General features: G+C 40.7%; 1 protein-coding gene across 2 annotated transcripts; it reads left to right on the top strand.

The window, feature by feature from the left end:
• Positions 1 to 4,509: 4,509 nt before the first annotated feature.
• Positions 4,510 to 18,642, top strand: LOC115063387 (murinoglobulin-2-like). 2 transcript variants are annotated; one of them, XM_029534792.1, is made up of 9 exons: positions 4,510 to 4,702; positions 6,062 to 6,245; positions 7,001 to 7,160; positions 7,271 to 7,323; positions 15,707 to 15,727; positions 15,988 to 16,156; positions 16,539 to 16,623; positions 17,618 to 17,705; positions 18,572 to 18,642. In XM_029534792.1, the coding sequence occupies exons 1-9, from the start codon at positions 4,617 to 4,619 to the stop codon at positions 18,590 to 18,592; spliced, it is 867 nt and encodes a 288-aa protein (XP_029390652.1). In that variant the 5' UTR covers positions 4,510 to 4,616; the 3' UTR covers positions 18,593 to 18,642. The 2 variants fall into 2 exon arrangements, with proteins under 2 accessions (XP_029390652.1, XP_029390653.1); XM_029534793.1 differs by lacking the exon at positions 18,572 to 18,642 and adding an exon at positions 18,475 to 18,501.
• The last annotated feature ends 137 nt before the right edge of the window (positions 18,643 to 18,779 follow it).

Raw genomic sequence — 18,779 nt, 5'->3', positions numbered from 1 at the left:
TGTTTTGTAACATCCAGAATTAATCATCACACCCATGGATTAGAAGTTGAATGGCAGCAGGTGGTTCATATTAGATAACCTCCTATTAGTGTTTTTGGTGTCTGTTTTGTGAAGGGAGAAATATCTTTCTTTCAGGATTGCCAACACTCTGGAATACAAGTTTGCCTCATAGCTGTTAGGGTTCAAATGGATTCTAACTTGTCTATTCTGTGTCTCTCATTTTAATAATTTGTGTCTTCTAAGTGATTAACACTAAGGGTTTGTCAGATTTGTTTGTCCTATCAAATTTCCAGGTCTTTATTTCTGTGAACTTTGTTTCATCTTGTATATGTCTGATTATTTTCAGCTCTGATTTTACTTATGCTTTGCATAACTGCTTTGGGGTTTGGGTTGGGTGTTTTATTGTTTTTAATCTCAGAACACAAGATGTATCATTAGGATGCTTGAGATATGTGTGATGTTCATGATATAGAAACTGATAGGCATAAAATTGTCTCCTAGACCTGATTTTACTTTTTTGCTCTTTTTTTCTTCTAGTATCTTGTAGTAGTGTCATTTCCCATCTACAGGGTGAGGAAATTGGAGGTGGAATTTCCATGTATTGGTCTCTGTGATGCAAATTTGCTACCAGCATTCAGAGAAAGACATTCTAGGTGAGCCATCTCTACCATTGTGGATGCTATGTATTTATTTAGCTGCATGCCACTATAACTGGAGTAACAAATAGGCTTAATGATGTCATGGCCATTTAACAAAAAAATCTTCCACCAGAAAAAGTTAGTGGATACATCCTTGGGGGAATAGGGCATCTTCAAAAGATCCATTTAAACAAGGGCCTTGCATGTCCTCTAACTCTGTCTCTTTCTCTTAATGGGGGAATGGAGTCAGCCTTCCCTGCCCACAATCATAGCATCTGAGGACAACAAAGGATAGGAAATAAGTGAAGGAAATAAGTAGCAAGGGCTCTTTTAAGTTCAGATCACCTAATTTATACAACACACTAGATTCAGCTCACCTTGGAGTTCTGACCCACAGGGGAAACTTGTGAATGCATAAGACATCTATTTCATATGATGACACATCCAAAGACCTCCTTTCCTACCTGGAAGATACCACTTTGGATGCAAGCTAAGCCCCAAGGGACAAGGGTGTAGAAGGCTGAGATTGAGGAGACTGGGAGGACCATCACAATCAGTCACACATTCCTTGATGTATTGTGGTTCCTGGAAGATGTCAACTGCCGTGGAATCCCAGAAACACAGGATGATGCTGACATAACTGATAGCATCCACACATCTAAAGACATGAATGGAACTGAACTACAATTCAGTAAGAGAACATGTACTAATATAGACTTCTTGGAACCTCCTCAGGATGGGAACACTGATTATGAAAATACCAAGTAACAAATATCCTTAAGCATCGATCATATATCATCTATCATCTACATCTAGCAAAGATCAGCCTGAGGAGGCATGAATAGCCCACACCAATAACACAAGAAAGGGTGTGAATGGAGAGAGGAGGTAGCTTATGCTGTTGCCTGCCCACCCCTAAGAAAGGAGACACATCAAATAGATAAGGGACAACAGGGCATGAAAAATGGCGTCTCAAGGGAACATGTGTAGGAATGGCCACTAACATTCATTTGTGAATTTGAACTTTGCATTTTCAAGGCTCTTTTTCACCAACAGGCTGTACCCATTTATAATGGACATGAACCATAAGATGTATGTGACCCTAGAAGGAGATTTCCCACTGAATCCCACTTACAGGATTCTGGTGAAGTTTAGCCAGAAACACACAGCAGAGGATGTGACCAGGGACTGGTGATAGAGGGAAGAAGGAGGGAAGAAGGCTTGATGAACAGATCACAGGTTCAGAAGGAAGGCCTTGATAGAGCAGGGCTATTGGACATCAGAGTATCCCAGTGCTAAGTCCTACCTACGTCAAAGTCACTAAGAGGCCTTCGATCGTGTTTCCATACAGGGGTTGAAGAAGAGGCACAGGTCTATGGTTCTTAAACTTCAGGTCTGTGTTTGACCTGGTGTAGTCAAACAGCCACAGAAGTAAGCTAGATCAGAAATTGAGGAGGTTGTGTACCTCAAAACCCAGTTTAACCTGTTAGACATCCCTCAGAAACCAGAGTACAAGCTCTCTACCTCTCCTATCCCTGAAGAAGTTACGTTACTATCTCACACTGAATAAGTTCATAGTTCCCCCAGCACTAGTGGGGGATGAGGGGAAGGGAGAGGAGGAAGAGAGAAGGAAAGGTGTAAGGTAAGAGAGGGTGGAGAAAAGGATAGGAAGTTGAGGGAAGGTGGTGAGTCTTCCCATAGGAAATGTCAGTGAGGGATCTGAGAAGAAAATAGTGAGCATGCTAGGTGGAGACAGAGGCCATGGACAAGCAGGAACAGGAATAACCTTCCCCTAGAGAGGGGAGCTGGGGAGTGCATGTGTACTCAGAAAGAGAAGACTGTATCTTCTTGGTCGGTTACAGCTTATACCAAGTTGCACCAATTGGATGCTGTCTGGGAAATCTGTGCCTGTTTTGAGGTACTCAGGCAGGATATGACTGCAGAAAAGAGAAGCTACATTCTTCACAGAAGTCTCTTCCTCAAGACAAAGAGTACCTAACTTTATGAAATATGAGAATAATTACTCCCTGATAGATGAGGTCACAAGAGGAACTATGAATGTCATCCATTTATCCAGGCTACTTCCCTTCACCTTCCTAGGAACAAAGTCTCCCATGCTATGAGGCCAGTGCTTAGCTCCGGACATGTTCATCCATACATCCAATTCAAATTAAAGGAAAGGCAGAAAGAAGATGCAAGAGACAGATATGGAATTGCAACTTGTCAAAACCAGGCCAGCGAGTGAGTGTATTTTCTCAGTGTCTGTAAAAGGGAAGCAACACAAAGCATGACCATGCATGCAGGAAGATAAACAATGGCCACAACTCCTTACATGGTGAATTTATGGTTCACAGTGTCTATGTTTGACTAAGGCCACTTTCTTCAGGGTAAGGCAGTCTCTCAAGGATGTATGTGTAAGTGAAGGAACTTGGAAGGGTATAATGTACACATATCTAAATTAAAGACAAAGACAAATGTCTGCAGACTCATTCATAATCATCCCTGCATCCAATTCAGCCAGAATATCCATAGTTGATATTAAAGATACAACTTTTAAAGCTAAGTTAAAATACAGAACTCCCTTGTGTATTTTTCCCACTGATGTTTTTGTTTCTTATGAGTATTGGGATCCTCAAACATGACTTGAAGCACTAAAATGTACAATAAATCTTAATGCATGTCCTGTTGCTCCAACACCTGGGTGTCCCTGACTCACGTGTCAGTGAGAGTTGCCAGACCAGTTCCACCTTGGGTTCAGGCTCTATCTTAGAGACCTACCTAACATTGAGCTTCAGTGAACCAACAAGCCTGCATCTAGCACTAGTCTACTATTGATCAATTGGGGTTCAGAGGTCCATCAGTGAAGTACAGAAATTTTGTGTTGGTTTTTCTTTCAGGGTTTTTCACTGTGCAAGCCCTGAATGTCCTGACCTGGCTTTGTAGATCAGGCTGTCCTCAAATTCACAGAGATATGCTTATCTCGACCTCCTTAGTTTTGGGGCTAAAGGGGTGCAGTACCATGACAGGCATAAGTTTTCTTTCTTTTTCATCCCATCCATGCTTACATCACACTCTTGCTAGCATGTTCTTTCTCTTTAATCAATGCCTCTATATTATAATTGATTCAGTTTATGCTATGCCTCCCACTCTAGCCAGTATCACAGGATCTTTGCAAAAATAAAAAGCCCTATGATCTAGACTAGAAATTCTAATGTGGTTCCAAACTCATACCTTAATATCCTTCCAGAAGATCTGGATCTTCTGATACCTCAACATTTGCAGGAATCAGCTTTAGTGGCACAGTTATTCTGGGCCTCCTAGTAAACTGTAGAGACAGAAGCATGCTTCTAGATGAGACTTGTAGACTTCTGTTCTATCAAAGAATTAGGCACAGTGACTTGTACTAGGTGAGTTTTTTAGCTTACCCAGTATCCACAGTCCCCTTTTTATATACAAGACCCATAAAAGTAGATACTTGAATGATCAGAGACAGAATTTAAAATCTCCAACCTGGACTACTCTGGTGACACTCAAGTGAGGAACAAGAGAAACGGAGATGTCACATTCCCAGAGAGTGCTACTAGATTCTAAGTGAGTAAAAGCACTTAGATAGCAAATGTCACATAATCAGAGCATAGCCACCTACTTCACAGATTTTTTGGTCATTAAGATTGAGAAAGTCTGCTCTAGTTCAGATGAAGCAAATTCTGTGGCCTTGACCCTTTACCAACACCATCCACAGCAACTCTGGCGCCTTTCCTGAAACTGTTGTAATTTATTTGTCTTGTGCTCAGGCCACCACTGAACACAGTGACATTAACAGAGAGCAAATATTCTATATTGCTATTTAAACACCTTTGGCAGTGCATTTTGTTTTCAGAGAGGGCTCATAAATAAACTGGTTGTAGAGGACTCTAGAACCAGTGTTAAGGAGAGGGACACCATAAGCCCTGTCCTCCTGTCCTTTCTTACCACACCATGTGGAAGAACAGACAGGCTCAGCTGTGCCTTTTTTCAGGTCTTCTTGCCTTCCTGCCTTCTGCTTCTTCATTCATTGGAGACTCGTGAGTACTTCCAAAGCATTCTTAGTATTGTCCCTCCTCGAATCAAAAATCAATCCATTTCCTTTCACAGTCCCTTCCCCTGAAAGCCTGCCTAAATTCTTTCTGCTTTTTTACTAACAAATAATTGTATATGTGTGCTCCAACTTTAGTATTACATGATTTTTCGGCTACTCATTTTCCCAACTCTAAAGTAATCATGGTTACTAAACTGAGGTATAGTATGAGTTAGAATAGCGTTCCCCTCATTACTGTACCAGTAGTGTCTCAAATCCCAATGGTCAGAGACATCCTCTGGTATTGAAACTATTTAATCCTTTTGAAAAATAAGCATTTAAATTATAGACATTCATGGTTGGAAATGTGTAGCCTATAGTGTAACCTTTAGACAGATAAGACTTCAGGAAATCAGAACCTTGTGGATGTTTGTGTCCTAAAGCAATACATTTGCTAAGATTAAAGACCTTGGACTAAACTACCAGGAGAACTTATTTGATGTCCAAAAAACCGTATAAATAGGATTATATTGTTGAGTGACTTTTTTTGTATCTGTAATCAAATAATATATTTAAGGTGCTAAAATAAAAAGCAAGCTAGTGATATTTTTGCATACTGTGATATAGCAGTGACAGGCTAGATTTGGGGGGACAAAAATCTCTACTTCTAGGAAAAGGAAGAGAATGATTCCTACAGATAGCCTTTGGAACTTGCCCAAGTATAGCATAGACGAATTATGCAATCTTGAATTTCACGGTCACATTATAAATCTTCAGTTGAAGAGTACCAAAAAATAAAAACAGGGTATTGAGTTATTTTCTTAAGAATAAACAATGGTTCCTAGAGAGATGGCTCAGTGGTGAAGAACACTGACTACTCTTTCAGAGGTCCTGAATTCAATTCCCAACAACCATATGGTGGCTCAAAACCATCTGTAATGGGATCCAATGTCCTCTTCTGGTGTGTCTGAAGACAGCTACAGTGGCCTCATATAAATAAAATAAATAACTTTTAAAAGGAATTTATACTGCTAATAAAAATACTCATGATAAATATTTATGAAAAGAATAATTATTTCTCTCATATTTTCATATAAAAAAACTTTTAGAACTTGAACTCTGGCTGCTTAATAAAGGGATTATATGCTGTTTGAACGTGCAACAGCAGGCGTCACTGCTGAAGGTGACAATTGATGAGCTGATAATTGTCTTGTCACTCTGCTGTGTGGCAAGCTCTGCCATCTGACACACTGTCAGCCTGCCATCTCAGGCTGTTGAAACATGAATGGTAATGGTTACTGTGGTGAAACTCCAGTTAGAGACAATGAGCTCTGTCATCAGCTGGCCGGATCTCCTTCCTTTCCAGGAAGTATATGGTGCTGGTCCCTTCTCAACTCTACACTGAGACCCCTGAGAAAATCTGCCTCCATCTATACCATCTGTATGAGACGGTGACTGTCACAGCTACCTTGATATCTCACTTGGGAAAAAGAAACCTGTTCGATGAGCTTGTGGTTGACAAGGACTTGTTCCAATGTGTTTCCTTCATTGTGAGTATTAGATACCTGTCCTGAATTGTTTTATATATTTAAGAACATGTGTGTGAATATGTATATAAAGTATCTATATATTTATTTTTAAAAAAGCTAATCTAGGAGCATATCAGTGAACTCAAAACAATAGAAATTGACCCAATAAACAAATAGCATAGATCATCCCACCCCAAAGTGAGAAGAGACGATACTTCTGTATCCACTGCTTTCCCATTGAATTGCCCACCCCCCAAAAGCCCACTGCCCAGAGAAAGAAAGGGTTTGCCAATTCATAGTACTTCATGTTAGTGAGTTAATAAACTTTCAAACAGCACTCCAGCTAATTAGGACCACATCTCCTATTCATAATCCTGATATCCTGAATAAATGCTGGGTTTCTACTTTGGGACCTAGCCCCAAGACATAATTCCTGTAACCAGTAATATGTTGCCTTTCTCTGAACCTCAGTGTCAGAGCTAGAGCTAATTTTCTTTCATTTTTTAGAGTTAATTTTCAATCAAGATTCTATTTACTCCATAAAAATCACTGTGTTTTTGTGCCCACATAAACTCACATTAACTTACACAAAATGTGTTTTCTTTTCATTCTTTTTTCTTTCTTGACACTGTTTTTTTCCTCCATGTAATCCTTAATCAGAAACTGATGGACCCTCCGTCTCTTTCCTGTGAGGTGGAGGAGAGAAGGTTAGTGAAGTAATCTAAAAAGTGCGAAGAGTCAGATGGTGAAGGGTTTCTTGTTCCTGTTGTTCTCAGATCCCTAGATTCTCCTCTTCTAATGAGGAGGAGTTTCTCTACGTCGACATCAAAGGACCAACACACACATTCAGCAAAAAGAAAGCAGTGCTTGTGAAGAACAAAGAAAGTGTTGTCTTTGTCCAGACAGATAAACCCATGTACAAGCCAGGACAGACAGGTATGAAGCTCCACAGTGGGCAAAGGAATTAAGACACCATCCTGAACATGGCAAAGAGGCCTGGGTCTTTGGACCTCACTAGTAAATTCTCTCTCTCTCTCCTTTTCCAGTTAAATTTCGGATTGTCTCTATAGATAAAAATCTACGTCCCCTGAATGCGTTGGTGAGTCTTTAACCTGTGGGTATTGGTGGATTTTTCAAGACAAAAACTTCTTGCAATATTCTAATTTCCAGCCCCTTCTGAGGCATGAGTTGTTTTCTCTTCTCCTCTTTTACCAATTTATACCCCTCACTCAGATACCATTGGCCATGGCTTCCTTATATGCGAGTGTCCTTATTTTGTAGCTTATTGGTTAAGTATCTCTGGGTTTTCTTTATACTTTGTAGAGACTAATACTGGATAGAATCTTTTAGATTGTTATGCTTTTCTGTCATTTCTTTTGCAGATTCTGCTACTTTGTGCCATTCTTAAAACACTTTTCTAGTGTAACAGGGTTATTTCTCACATAGTCTCTATTATTTTTATTAACTTGTATTTAAAACTTGGATTCTTCCCTAAATAGAATCTTTTAAGAATAAAGTTGTATTTTAGTCTCTTGTTCTCTGTACTCAGGCAAGTTGTGGGGACTTATGTTAAATACATTCTACTATGAAAAGAAGCTTCTCTGATGGGGGATGAGTGGTGCTTTAAAGATAAATTAGTAACAGTTGGCTGAATACTGTGTCCTTTAGCAGCGTAATAGTGGGTTCTCTCCTGGGGCCTATGATGCATGAAACCTCAGGTTCTTGGCTCTACAATGATAAGTGTATAGATTTAATCTTGTACAGTGGGACTTAAGTCCAGTCAGAAGAGGTTGATTACTTCCTTCACATTTGTGCTAATACTGCACCAGTGGGCATGTCTTACCCGACCAGTGGTTCTCATAGTTCATAGGCTTCACATCTGGGTGAGATTGATCATAATCTCCCCTCTATTATATTATGGATAACACCTTCCAGCTGCATGGAAACTAGCCAGTAGTGATGATGATTCCTCTCTCTACCTGCTTGACTATAGAATATGAAATCCTAAATTGGAAATCTAAATCACATCCTCGCTTCCCAAGGCAATGAGATTATTGTGTCAGAGAGGAAGTAAAAACTGAAGAGCTAGAGGTGAAGACTGTTAGAGACATAATAAATGCAAGGGGACAATCCTCTAAACACAGCATGGCAGCTGCCCGTACGAACTTACAGTTGGGTTTGCATGAACAAGAGCATACAATAATAATAAAAAAAAAAATCCTGGCATGGAGACGGGAGATGGGAAGGAAGTAACACTTCTAGCTGAGGAGCTATTGTTATGACAACTACTGGGAGAAAGTCAGTTTTCTTTAAGAGTATAGGCACTTGTAAGCCTACCATACTCCTGTGGAAGTCCACATATCCAAGAATATATAGATACACAGCACAAATTGGAATTAATGGATGGAAAAAAAGGAACACTAAGTCAGGTATGTAGGGAAAGGAGATAGATCTGGAAAGGGTGAATAGCATCAGAAAATACCATACAAAATTCTGAAAGAAATGTTTAAATATTAAACAGAGTATCAATCAATTTTACTTAATTTGTTCTTTACAAATATCAAATTACAATAGACACCACATTTTGGAGAATCTAAAAATTCTGTTTATCCCAATAATCTGTTGCATAATTTTATCGAGTATGTATTTACCTTTTCGTCTATGATTTATTCTTCTCTCATACAAAACATCGTGACCATAGCTACCCTGCCCCCTGCTTCTCCCTGTCTCCCACAGCTTCCCCTTTCCTCCAGATCCATTTCCCTTCAGAAAAAAAGTAGCCCTCCCAGTGATATCAACTGAACATGGCACAACAAGATTCAGTAAGACTAGCCACAAACCCTCATATAAAGGCTGCGTAAGACAACCCAGTAAGGAGGAGAAGGGTTCCAAGAGCAGGCAAAAGAGTCAAAGACATACCTATCCCCACTCTTAGGACCTCCACAACACCCTGAGCTAAAGAAGCACAGCATGCATGCAGCGGACCTAGCACAGACCCAGCAGGCTCCATGATTGTCTCTTTAGTCTCTGTGAACTCCTATGGGTCATGCTTTATTGATTCTGTGGGCTACGCTCTCCTGATGTCCTTGACCCCCTGGATCCCACTCTTCTTCGAGGTTTCCCCATCTCTGCCTATTGTTTGGTTGTGAGTCTCTGCATCTGCTCCCACAAGCTGCTGGAGAAAGCTTCACTGATGAAGACTGGGCTGGGCACTGGTCCTATGAGTATAGCAGGATCTCATTAGGGATCTCTTCATTGACCTTTTCCTTCTCAGTTAGTCATGTTTGGTTCTACACTAGGTCTCTGAGCCATCTAGCTTCTCATTTCTGGCCATCCAGGCAGTATGGAGGCATAGACTCCTTCTCATGGCTTGGCTTTAAGTTAGGCCAGTCATTGGTTGGCCACTCCCACAAGTTCTGAATCACCATTGACTCCACACATCTTGCTGGTAGGACAGGTGTGGGTCAAAGGTTTTGTGGATGGGTTGGTGTCCCAGTCCCACCACTGGGAACCTTCCCTGGTTATAGAGGATGGTTACATATACTCCATTACTAAGAGTCCTTAAAAAGGACACCCTCAAAAATTACAGGAGTTTCCACTGCACTAAGTTACCACATCACCCCCTACATGTCTCCTATTCCCGTGGTCTTGGCCCATACTCTCTCCCTCCTTCCTTCCCTTCCTGACCTGATCCCACCTGTTTCCAACTCCTCCCTCCCTGAGTACACCTGCAAAATCCATTCTGTTTTATCTTCCCAGGGAGATCCATGCATCTCCCAGAGCCCTCCTTGTTACTTAGCCTGTGTCTGTGGATTGAAGTATAATTTACCTGTTACTTTACAGCTAGCATCTGCTTATAAGTGCCATATCATGTATGTCTTTCTGGGTCTGCATTGCCTCACTTAGGATAATTGTTTCACGTCACACCCTTCATTATATAAACATGTGTAAGATTATATGGGACAATTTCTCAATTCCTTTACCCATCTCTGTCGGCATATGACATGGCAAAATTGACAGTGTAGGTTAGGGTTTTGTTGCTATGATGACTATGGCAACTCTTATAAAAAAAAAAAAAAGAAAAAAGAAAAAAGAAAAAGAAATGCACACATATACACTACAAAAAAAACCCCAGAAAATCAACAACAACAAACATTTAATCGGGAGTGTCTTACAGTTTTGGAGGTTTAGCCCACTATCATCATGTCATGAAGCAGATACTAGATGAACTGAGAGTTCTACATCCTAATCTGGGGACAGCAAGCAACTCTGTAATACTGGGCATAGCTTTAGCATTTGGGATCTCAAAGCCCACCTGTTCACAGACATGTTTCCACCAAGAAGGCCACACCTACTCTATCAAGGCCACACCTCCTAATAGTGCCACTCCCTTTGGGTCACTCATTTAAACACATGAGTCTTTGGGATCCATTCCTATTCAAACCACCAAAGTTGTAGTCTTGCTTCCTAGTACTTTGTGTGAGCATGTAGTGCTTGTTCGTGTGTGTGTGTGTGTGTGTGTGTGTGTGTATGTGTGTGTGTGTGTGTGTGTGTGTGTGTGTGTGTGTACATATGCTTGTGCTAGACAGGAGACAATCTGACAATCTCAGGCATCAGTTTTAGGGGGCCATGCAACTTGGATTCTGAGTCACCCTCTCTGACTGGCCTGGAACTTGATGATCAGGTTAGGTTAGGCTGCCTGACCAGTGACCTCTGAAGAACTGTCTGTTTTTCTTGCTTCTCCAGATGGGATTATAGGGAATACGTGTGCCTACTTCTTAGGTGGATTCTAGGATGAAATCCCAGCCCTTACACCCTGGCAGCCAGCACATTGCCAGCTGTGCCCCCTTCCTTTGTTAATCTCCCAGCTTCATAATAGTTACAACACTTCCTTTTTAATTAGTTAATTTACATCCCAAATACAGTTCCTCCTTCCAGTCCCTCCCTAACATATTCCCTCACCACCCCGTCCAATCTCCTCTCCCCTGATCCTCTGAGAGGATGGGACATCCCTTGTGTATCTCCCCCTCAACATGGCAAATCATGTCTCTGCCAGATTAGGCTCACCCTCTCACACTGAGACCAGACAAGGTAGCCATGATGACTGACCTGCCTGTCTGCTACATACTGGGGGCTGGGAGTGGCTCATTCCAGCCTATATGTTCTTTGGTTGGTGTTCAGACTCTGAGAACACCTCGAAGTCCTGGTTAGTTGGCTCTGTTGGTCTTTCTGTGGAGTTTGTATCTCCTTTGGAGCCTTCAGTCCTTCTTCCAGCTCTTCCATAAGTGTTTCTGACCTCTTTCCAAAGGTTGGCTGTGGGTATCTGCATCTGTTTCAGTCTGATGCTGGGCAGTGCCCCTCAGACAACAGCACTTCCATTTTTATTTAGTGCAAATTCACTTCCATGAATTAACCTTTTCTTCAGAATTTCATCAACTGCTCCAGGGTGGTTTATATAAATTTTACTATCAGGTTGCACTTCTACAATCAGCCTTGGAAATTTGATTGAATTATTTATAACATGTACATTGATTTGGAAAGAATATGAATAATTTAATAACAAATATTTATGTCTGGTGTGTATATCTCTACCCATTATTTTAGATTTCTTTTTAAACATTCCTAATGGTTTGCAATGTTCTTCTTAGGCCTTCTGGATTTCTTAATTGAAATTAACTTATTCCCCAAACCATAGTTTTCATGAATGAATGGAGTTGATATTATTTATAATTTGTTGCCCGCATTTTCAGAGTAATTAAAATTTTTCTAAGTATCCCTTTTTTTATCACTTTGATCTTGCTGAATTCGTTAGTAAAAATTGCTTACTTGGATTCCCACAGGTTTTGGGTGCTGGTTATAAAGTGGTCTTGCTGCTATACTTTAGGGTTCATTTCTCTGCCATTTAAAGAACTAAAGGCAGGGAAATGTCTTGAGCATAGCAGGCAAAATCTGCCAGTGAGGAGACACTTTTATTAGAGGTGAGGAAACACACACACACAGCAGGCACATGGGTGGGAAGGCTACAGAAGGGGCTTGGGAAGTCATGTCTCTCTAAGACTGGGGTCTTTAAGGATCTTTGAGAGGTCTTCTTTCTTTAATTTAGTGTTGATCAATTTGATCAAAGACAGAAACTTTAGTGTAAACTTGTCCTACTCTTGTCAGACTGGTCTACAGCAGAGGTGCCCTAGTATTAGGAGGCAGAGCCCTATGGCAGGCTTTGGGTATTTGTCTTAGATCAGGAGTGTGAGGAGGAAGCCAGGATTTTACCATGTTTATTGTCTGTTTGTGGTTCTTCTTTCTATCTGTCAACCTCCCAGGGACTGGTCTAATTTTTAGTCCCTCCGTCTGATAGTAAGAGTTTTACTTCTTTACTCGGGTTTTATAACTTAGTTTTCTTCCCTGGCCATATAGGCCAGGGCCTCCAAGACCTCTGTGGAAAGTTTTTTTTTACTTCACAAATTTGACTATTTGCAGTGTCAACGGTTTTGTTTTGTTTTGTTTTGTTTGAGACATGGTATCACCATGTTATTCTGGCTGACCAAGAATTCATAGATATTCACTTGCATCTGGCTCTGGCTCTGGCTCTGGCTCTGGCTCTGGCTCTGGCTCTGGCTCTGGCTCTGGCTCTGGCTCTGGCTCTGGCTCTGGCTCTGGCACCGCCTCCGCCTCCGCCTCCGCCTCCACCTCTGCCTCTGCTGTGGCTTCTGCCCCCAAGATTGCTGGTACTAAAGCATACGCCACCATGCCTGGTTCAAGTAATCTTCTTAAAGTCTGTTAAGTCAACAAGTACTTCTCTTTTATTCCCTTGGTTTATCCTAATTTTATAAAATTCAAACTGCAGTTTGCACCTTCCTCCTCCTCCTCCTCCTCCTCCTCCTCCTCCTCCTCATTTTCCTCCTCTTCCTACCCGTTCTCTTCATCTCCTCCTCATCCTTCTTCCTCATCCCCCTCTTTCTCTTCTACTCCTCCTTCTCCTTCTCTTCCCTCCTTCTCTTCCTTCTCTCCTTCCTCCTTCTTCACAGTGCTTAAAGGTGAGAGTGAGAACAGGAAAGCAAAAGTGTCTGTCCCATGCACCAATTAATTCAGAAGATCAGGAAATAAGGTACACAGAAAATAGAGGCTGCCTAGTGTCCTGAAGCCAGGCCACACTGCAGATTGAAAGCTTTTCTCCTTCAAGCTAACTGTAGTATTTATGTATGACTATAAGCATAAATTATTAAGAAGACAAATTGGAACCATGACAAATTAGCTATACAAAATATCATCCCCCAGACCTTTACCCCTTGGTCTTAAGACTTCCTCAGTCATGAGTTGTTGACTTTGTTTTCAGCACCTGGTATGAATTCCATCTTGTAGAAAACGATCCAAACCTAATCAGTGATCAGTTGGTTGCCACCATAAAAGTTGTTCCATATTGCATGGGCACATCTTCCCTGGTGGGTCGGTATTATACATCACAGGGTTCTCAGCTGGATGAGACCATTAATGTCTCCTCTCCTGCAGCAATCTGTACAGTACCAAGTACCTTGTAGCACTGAGTAGGCTTGGCAGGAGGGAGGAAGCCACAGTAACAGATTCATTTCTCTACAAACTTTATCTAAAGTGTATGGTGCCTTCCACAATAGAATATTATCAACTAGTTATTGCAGGTAATCAAGAAGAGTGACAAGATGCTCTATTGCTTGGGGGGGGTCTCAAGGGCCTCCAAGACAAACAACTCATGGAGGAACTATCTCATGCCTAGTACTGAGACCTTTGTTCAATGACCTTGACCTTCAGGTATAGCATTTTCAAGAAATGCAGTGAATCTTACTTCTAACTCTCCTTTTAACTTATGTTTCTTAATTCCAGTATAAATCTGTAAGTGTCCACATGACTGTTTCATAGATTGTTAGTGTTGGTTAACCCTCTCACCTCTCCCACCCTCTCCTCTCACCTCATCCACCCTCCCATCTCACTTCCCCAGCTTCCCCTCTTACCCTTCCCACCCTTTTCTCACATCTCTCCTCTTCCTCCCTCCTACCCTTTCCCTACCTTCTCCCACTCCACACACTCATGCCAGTTTCAACTTTCTGCCCCCACTCCCCACAAATACACTGTGCTTTCATGTCACCTACGTCATGCCATCTCCCCTACTTGAGGAATTTCCCAACCAGGCCCTCTTCTTGTTTCCATCCTCTCACCAGTACTCCAGATTAAACACATGACTATAAATATTTGAAGTGAGGAGCCACATTTGAGAAAGAGCACACAGCAGTTAGCTATCTGAGCCTACATCATCTGTGTAATGTTTGTAAAGTTCTATACATTTCCTTGCAAGTTTTGTGACTTCAGTTTTTACAGCTAAAAAAATTCCATGTTTTACCCCTGTACCACATTTCCATGATCCGTTGTCATGCCTTCTTTTCCTATACTTTCAGAAATGAGTTCAGTATCACTGCAATTCCCTTATGACTGACATTGCTTGCTCTGTTTTCCACTGCTAGAAGTGGCTGTATCTTCTTTAAGCTTGTGCTTGCCGAAAATGAACTTGTCTCTGAGACACCCTGATTATCAGAGACCCTTAAATGACACCCTAGTTACCAGAGAACCTTAAATGACTCTGTCCCTGTTTGTACACTTCATTGAGTTGATCAGAAACACTTCACCTGTAAAAGCTCTGAACATGCAGCCCTTGACTGGTCAGCAGCAACTCTCCTTTGAAGCAAGAGCGGCTACTGAGCCCTTGCTTTATATTTCTTGGGCAGAGTTAGGCACAGATTTAGGCTGCTAAGCTGTGTTCAGGAGGTGAGTATTGACTACACAAGCTAATTCCTCTGTAGCTCATCAAACAAGGAATGGAAGGCACTGCCTGTGTGCAGTGTGTATATATGGCTTGGCCAGGACTCTCTCAAGTTATACATTTTGGTTGGATATATTTAAAACTAGCAACCCCACTTCACACTAAAAATATTCCTGACTGGGACATTAAAATTTGTAATCTCCATACTGTAAATGCTCAGGGCAAGTCTCCCAGAACATCAGAGAAATCTTACTGATGATGTTCCTCAAAGTTCTTTTTGAGGATAGTAAGTCCCAATCTATTGAGTGATTTGTATGACTCAGATAGTTCTAGAAAAATACACTTGAAAGTTCTCTATGGTGGTGAATTGGCTTACAATTGACTTTTTTACTGGATATTAAGTTCATCATATTTTGGCAGAAACTCCTATCCTACAGCCTATTCTATAAATCTATTGAATTTGCTGTGTGTATGAAATTTCTAAATCAGTGGTTCTTATTCTTCCAAATACTGAGACCAATTAATCTAGTTCCTCGTGTTGTGGGGACTCCCCAACCACATTTTTTTGTTATTTTTGTTGCTACTTCATGACTATAATTTTGAGAGTTTTGAGTTGCAATGTAAATATCTTTGGAAACATGTTTGCCAAAGGGGTTGTGACCTAATGTTCTCAATTAACATTGTTTTCCTTGTGTTTCAGCTTCCTCTGGCTTACATAGAGGTAAGAAACTTAAGTGGTTTGTAATCAGAGAGAACTCAATCTTATGAAAGTATCTGACGTTGGAATTCTGTCTAACTGCTATGGGTCAGCAGCCCTCCCCCATTTGAGATAAGTGTTTTGTTATTTCCCACTTCACCTTTATTCCTTCCCTCCCCAAAAGAATATTACCAAGTTTCCAAATGCTTCCATCAACAGCATCCTAGATGCATTGTTGTTTTTAATACTTTATTGACTTAGAAAATTTGCAACCTCTTTCACAGGATCCGAAAAAGAACCGAATTATGCAGTGGCAGGATATTAAGACAGAGAATGGGCTTAAGCAAATGTCCTTCAGCCTGGCAGCAGAGCCCATTCAGGGCCCCTACAAGATTGTGCTGCACAAACAGTCAGGGATGAAGGAAGAACACTCCTTTACCGTGATGGAATTTGGTATGGATTGGGAAGATCAAATCGAGAAAGCAGCTGTCATAAGTTTCTGGTTATCATGGGATGAATTACTTTGAACAAATTGAGTTCCATCTGATCTAGCTAAGGCTATCAATCTAACAACATGGGAGTTCCAGAGAGTTCTGAGATTTTTTTCAGAAGCAAATTATTTGTTTTGTTTTGTTGTTTGTTCATTTTTCTTATTTAAGTAGAAATCCCTGTGATTTGCAAGAGGTGACATAATGCTTAACCACTCAACATTCTAAATTTATTGAGGTGGGAGATGCCTTAATAATGTAGAATCACTATTTCTGTGCAGAGAGTAGTCTTTTAGGCAACTAGACAGGTCATTCCACACCTGAGTGACTCCTCTCTCTCCCAATAGTGCTTCCCAAATTCAATGTCGAACTGAAGGTCCCAAATGCCATCTATGTGAATGATGAAATACTCATTGTGACTGCATGTGGGAAGTGAGTTGCCCGCTTCTATGCTTCTATCCATAAGAATGTACTCAGACACAGAAAATCCCTGGGATGATGACTCTTTGTAGAATATGTAGAAAATGCTACCGTTGTGTCCTTCCCCCACTAGAATGTTTCCCCTGTGGTGCTTGTTTGTGTTCCTTCCTACTCTGTATAGATTACTTTGCAATCTTTCACTGCATACATTGCTGATATCAATAGATAAAAATCAATCTTATGAGGAAATAAAGAGGTTCTGCCTTTGGAGGCAGAAAGGGACCTAATATGATCCACTCACTATGTGAAGAGATCACAGGCCCCAAGTCAAGGCATCTTGCTGGCCTCTTATTGGCTGACAGAAAGAGCACAGAAACAAGAGCTCTTAGTCTGCCTCCAGGTCAAACCACTGCTGCTCAAGTTTAACCTTTAGACATCTCAGTCTTCTGCTTGCATTTCTGTACCTGATAAATGAAGACATTTACTACAACAACTAAAAATTCTATTTAAGTCTAGAAGCAATATGTGCCTAAATCAAATGGAAGACACAACTTAGCTCACAGTTGCTTGTCATTACAATGGGCATGCTCAAAAACTAAAATGGTAGAACAAAGGCAGAGGATTGAGGATGTTTGTGACAGCAGTTCTGTATGATTCCTAGACCCCTGTTTGTCTCTGCCCCATCATTTAGTAGCTGAGGATCCTGGTTTGCTTACTTAATCTTATTCAGATCCACAAAAAAAGAGAAAACCATGTCTTCCATAGGTTTTTAATAGGACTAATTTTTTTACTATCTATCTATCTATCTATCTATCTATCTATCTATCTATCTATCTATCTATTAATTTACATCCTCTATTCTTAACATATACGCTTAGAAGTTGTCAGGAGGTAATAATAATGGGCCATGTTTGTTGTCGTTATGAAACTACACAGAATCAGTGAGAAGACAGTGTTTCTCTGCTTTAGAAAGATCTTTGGTTTCTGTGAATTTACCTTGTGACAGATATACCTATGGGAAGCCTGTCCCAGGACATGTGAAGATAAGCGTCTGCCGTGAGACTGAGACTAGATGCAAAGAAGTCAACTCCCAGGTGAGTGAATCTGTCCAAAATCTCTTTCAAATATCCAAGGCTAACTATCAGAAATGCAGACAGCAAAGAGAAGAGGACATGATACCCACACATTGAAAGAGGATGTTCTGGGACCTCAGAATGTAGCCCAGGGATGGAACACTAGTCAGGCATGTGTGCAATCCCCAAAAGCCCATCCAATTCCCTCACCGACAAAAGAGATAATTCTAGGATCCACTACTATTAAAGGGATATTTCAACAACTTTACTTGGCCACCAAATTTATTTTGAGTATATATTCATAGTATGAGATAGTAGGTTTATGACATACATACACGAGTGTCACACATTCCAACCATATCCCCCTGTCCCACTGCCACCTCTGCTCTCTTAGGTCCTCACTCTTATGTGTCCTTCTCCTCTTCCTATGTAACCTCTACTACTTCCATGCCTTATAGATTATTCTTAGAAAGTATATTTCAATTAACACATATAAAATATAAGTAAGTGGTTCAAAACAATAGGCTTCTTTATGATATATTCATACAAGTGAATCATGTACTTGATTACCTCCTTCATTACCTACCCCATTCTCTCAATTCCCTCCTCACACCAGACCCTTTCTGTTCTAAAATGGAACAACTTCTGTTTTGTTGTCTTCTGCTTCTGTTTTGTTTTACCTCCCATATGGCAGAAAACATGCACTGTTTTACGTCGGAGTTTTGAATATTTTGTAAATGGTGATAATCTCTGCACCAATAACATTCTCCTATTTGGTTTTGATTATCAGTTTATCAGCTGATGGACTCACTTCTCTGTGATACACATAAATAAAAAGCCATGAATGATAACATGTTTTCATATGCTGATATAGATTCATTTTGTAGATTCCTGATGTTATGCCCTGAGTCCACTGGAAACCCAGGTGAGCACAAGGATTTCAAAGTCCACCGCAATTTGCAAAAGAGGTTTTTTTGATTATTATTAATTTATAAAATTTTTTATTTATATTTCAAATGCTATCCCCTTTCCTAGCTTCCTCTCTGAAAGTCCCCTGTACCCTCCCTCTGCCCTGCTTCCCAACCCATCCACTCT

Source organism: Mus pahari, unplaced genomic scaffold, assembly GCF_900095145.1.
Source record: "Mus pahari unplaced genomic scaffold, PAHARI_EIJ_v1.1 scaffold_10590_1, whole genome shotgun sequence".
NCBI classification, from domain to species: Eukaryota; Metazoa; Chordata; class Mammalia; order Rodentia; family Muridae; genus Mus; species Mus pahari.
Note: the sequence above shows the minus strand (reverse complement) of the source record. Positions and strands in the feature narration are given on the sequence as shown.

What these genes read in the sequence shown, in the direction of transcription:
- LOC115063387 (XM_029534792.1), top strand. Translation starts at nt 4,617, where the DNA reads ATGTGGAAGAACAGACAGGCTCAGCTGTGCCTTTTTTCAGGTCTTCTT. An exon ending in TTCCTCTGGCTTACATAGAG is followed by an intron (nt 15,728 to 15,987) that starts GTAAGAAACTTA and finishes CCTCTTTCACAG; the next exon opens with GATCCGAAAAAGAACCGAAT. An exon ending in ATTGTGACTGCATGTGGGAA is followed by an intron (nt 16,624 to 17,617) that starts GTGAGTTGCCCG and finishes ACCTTGTGACAG; the next exon opens with ATATACCTATGGGAAGCCTG.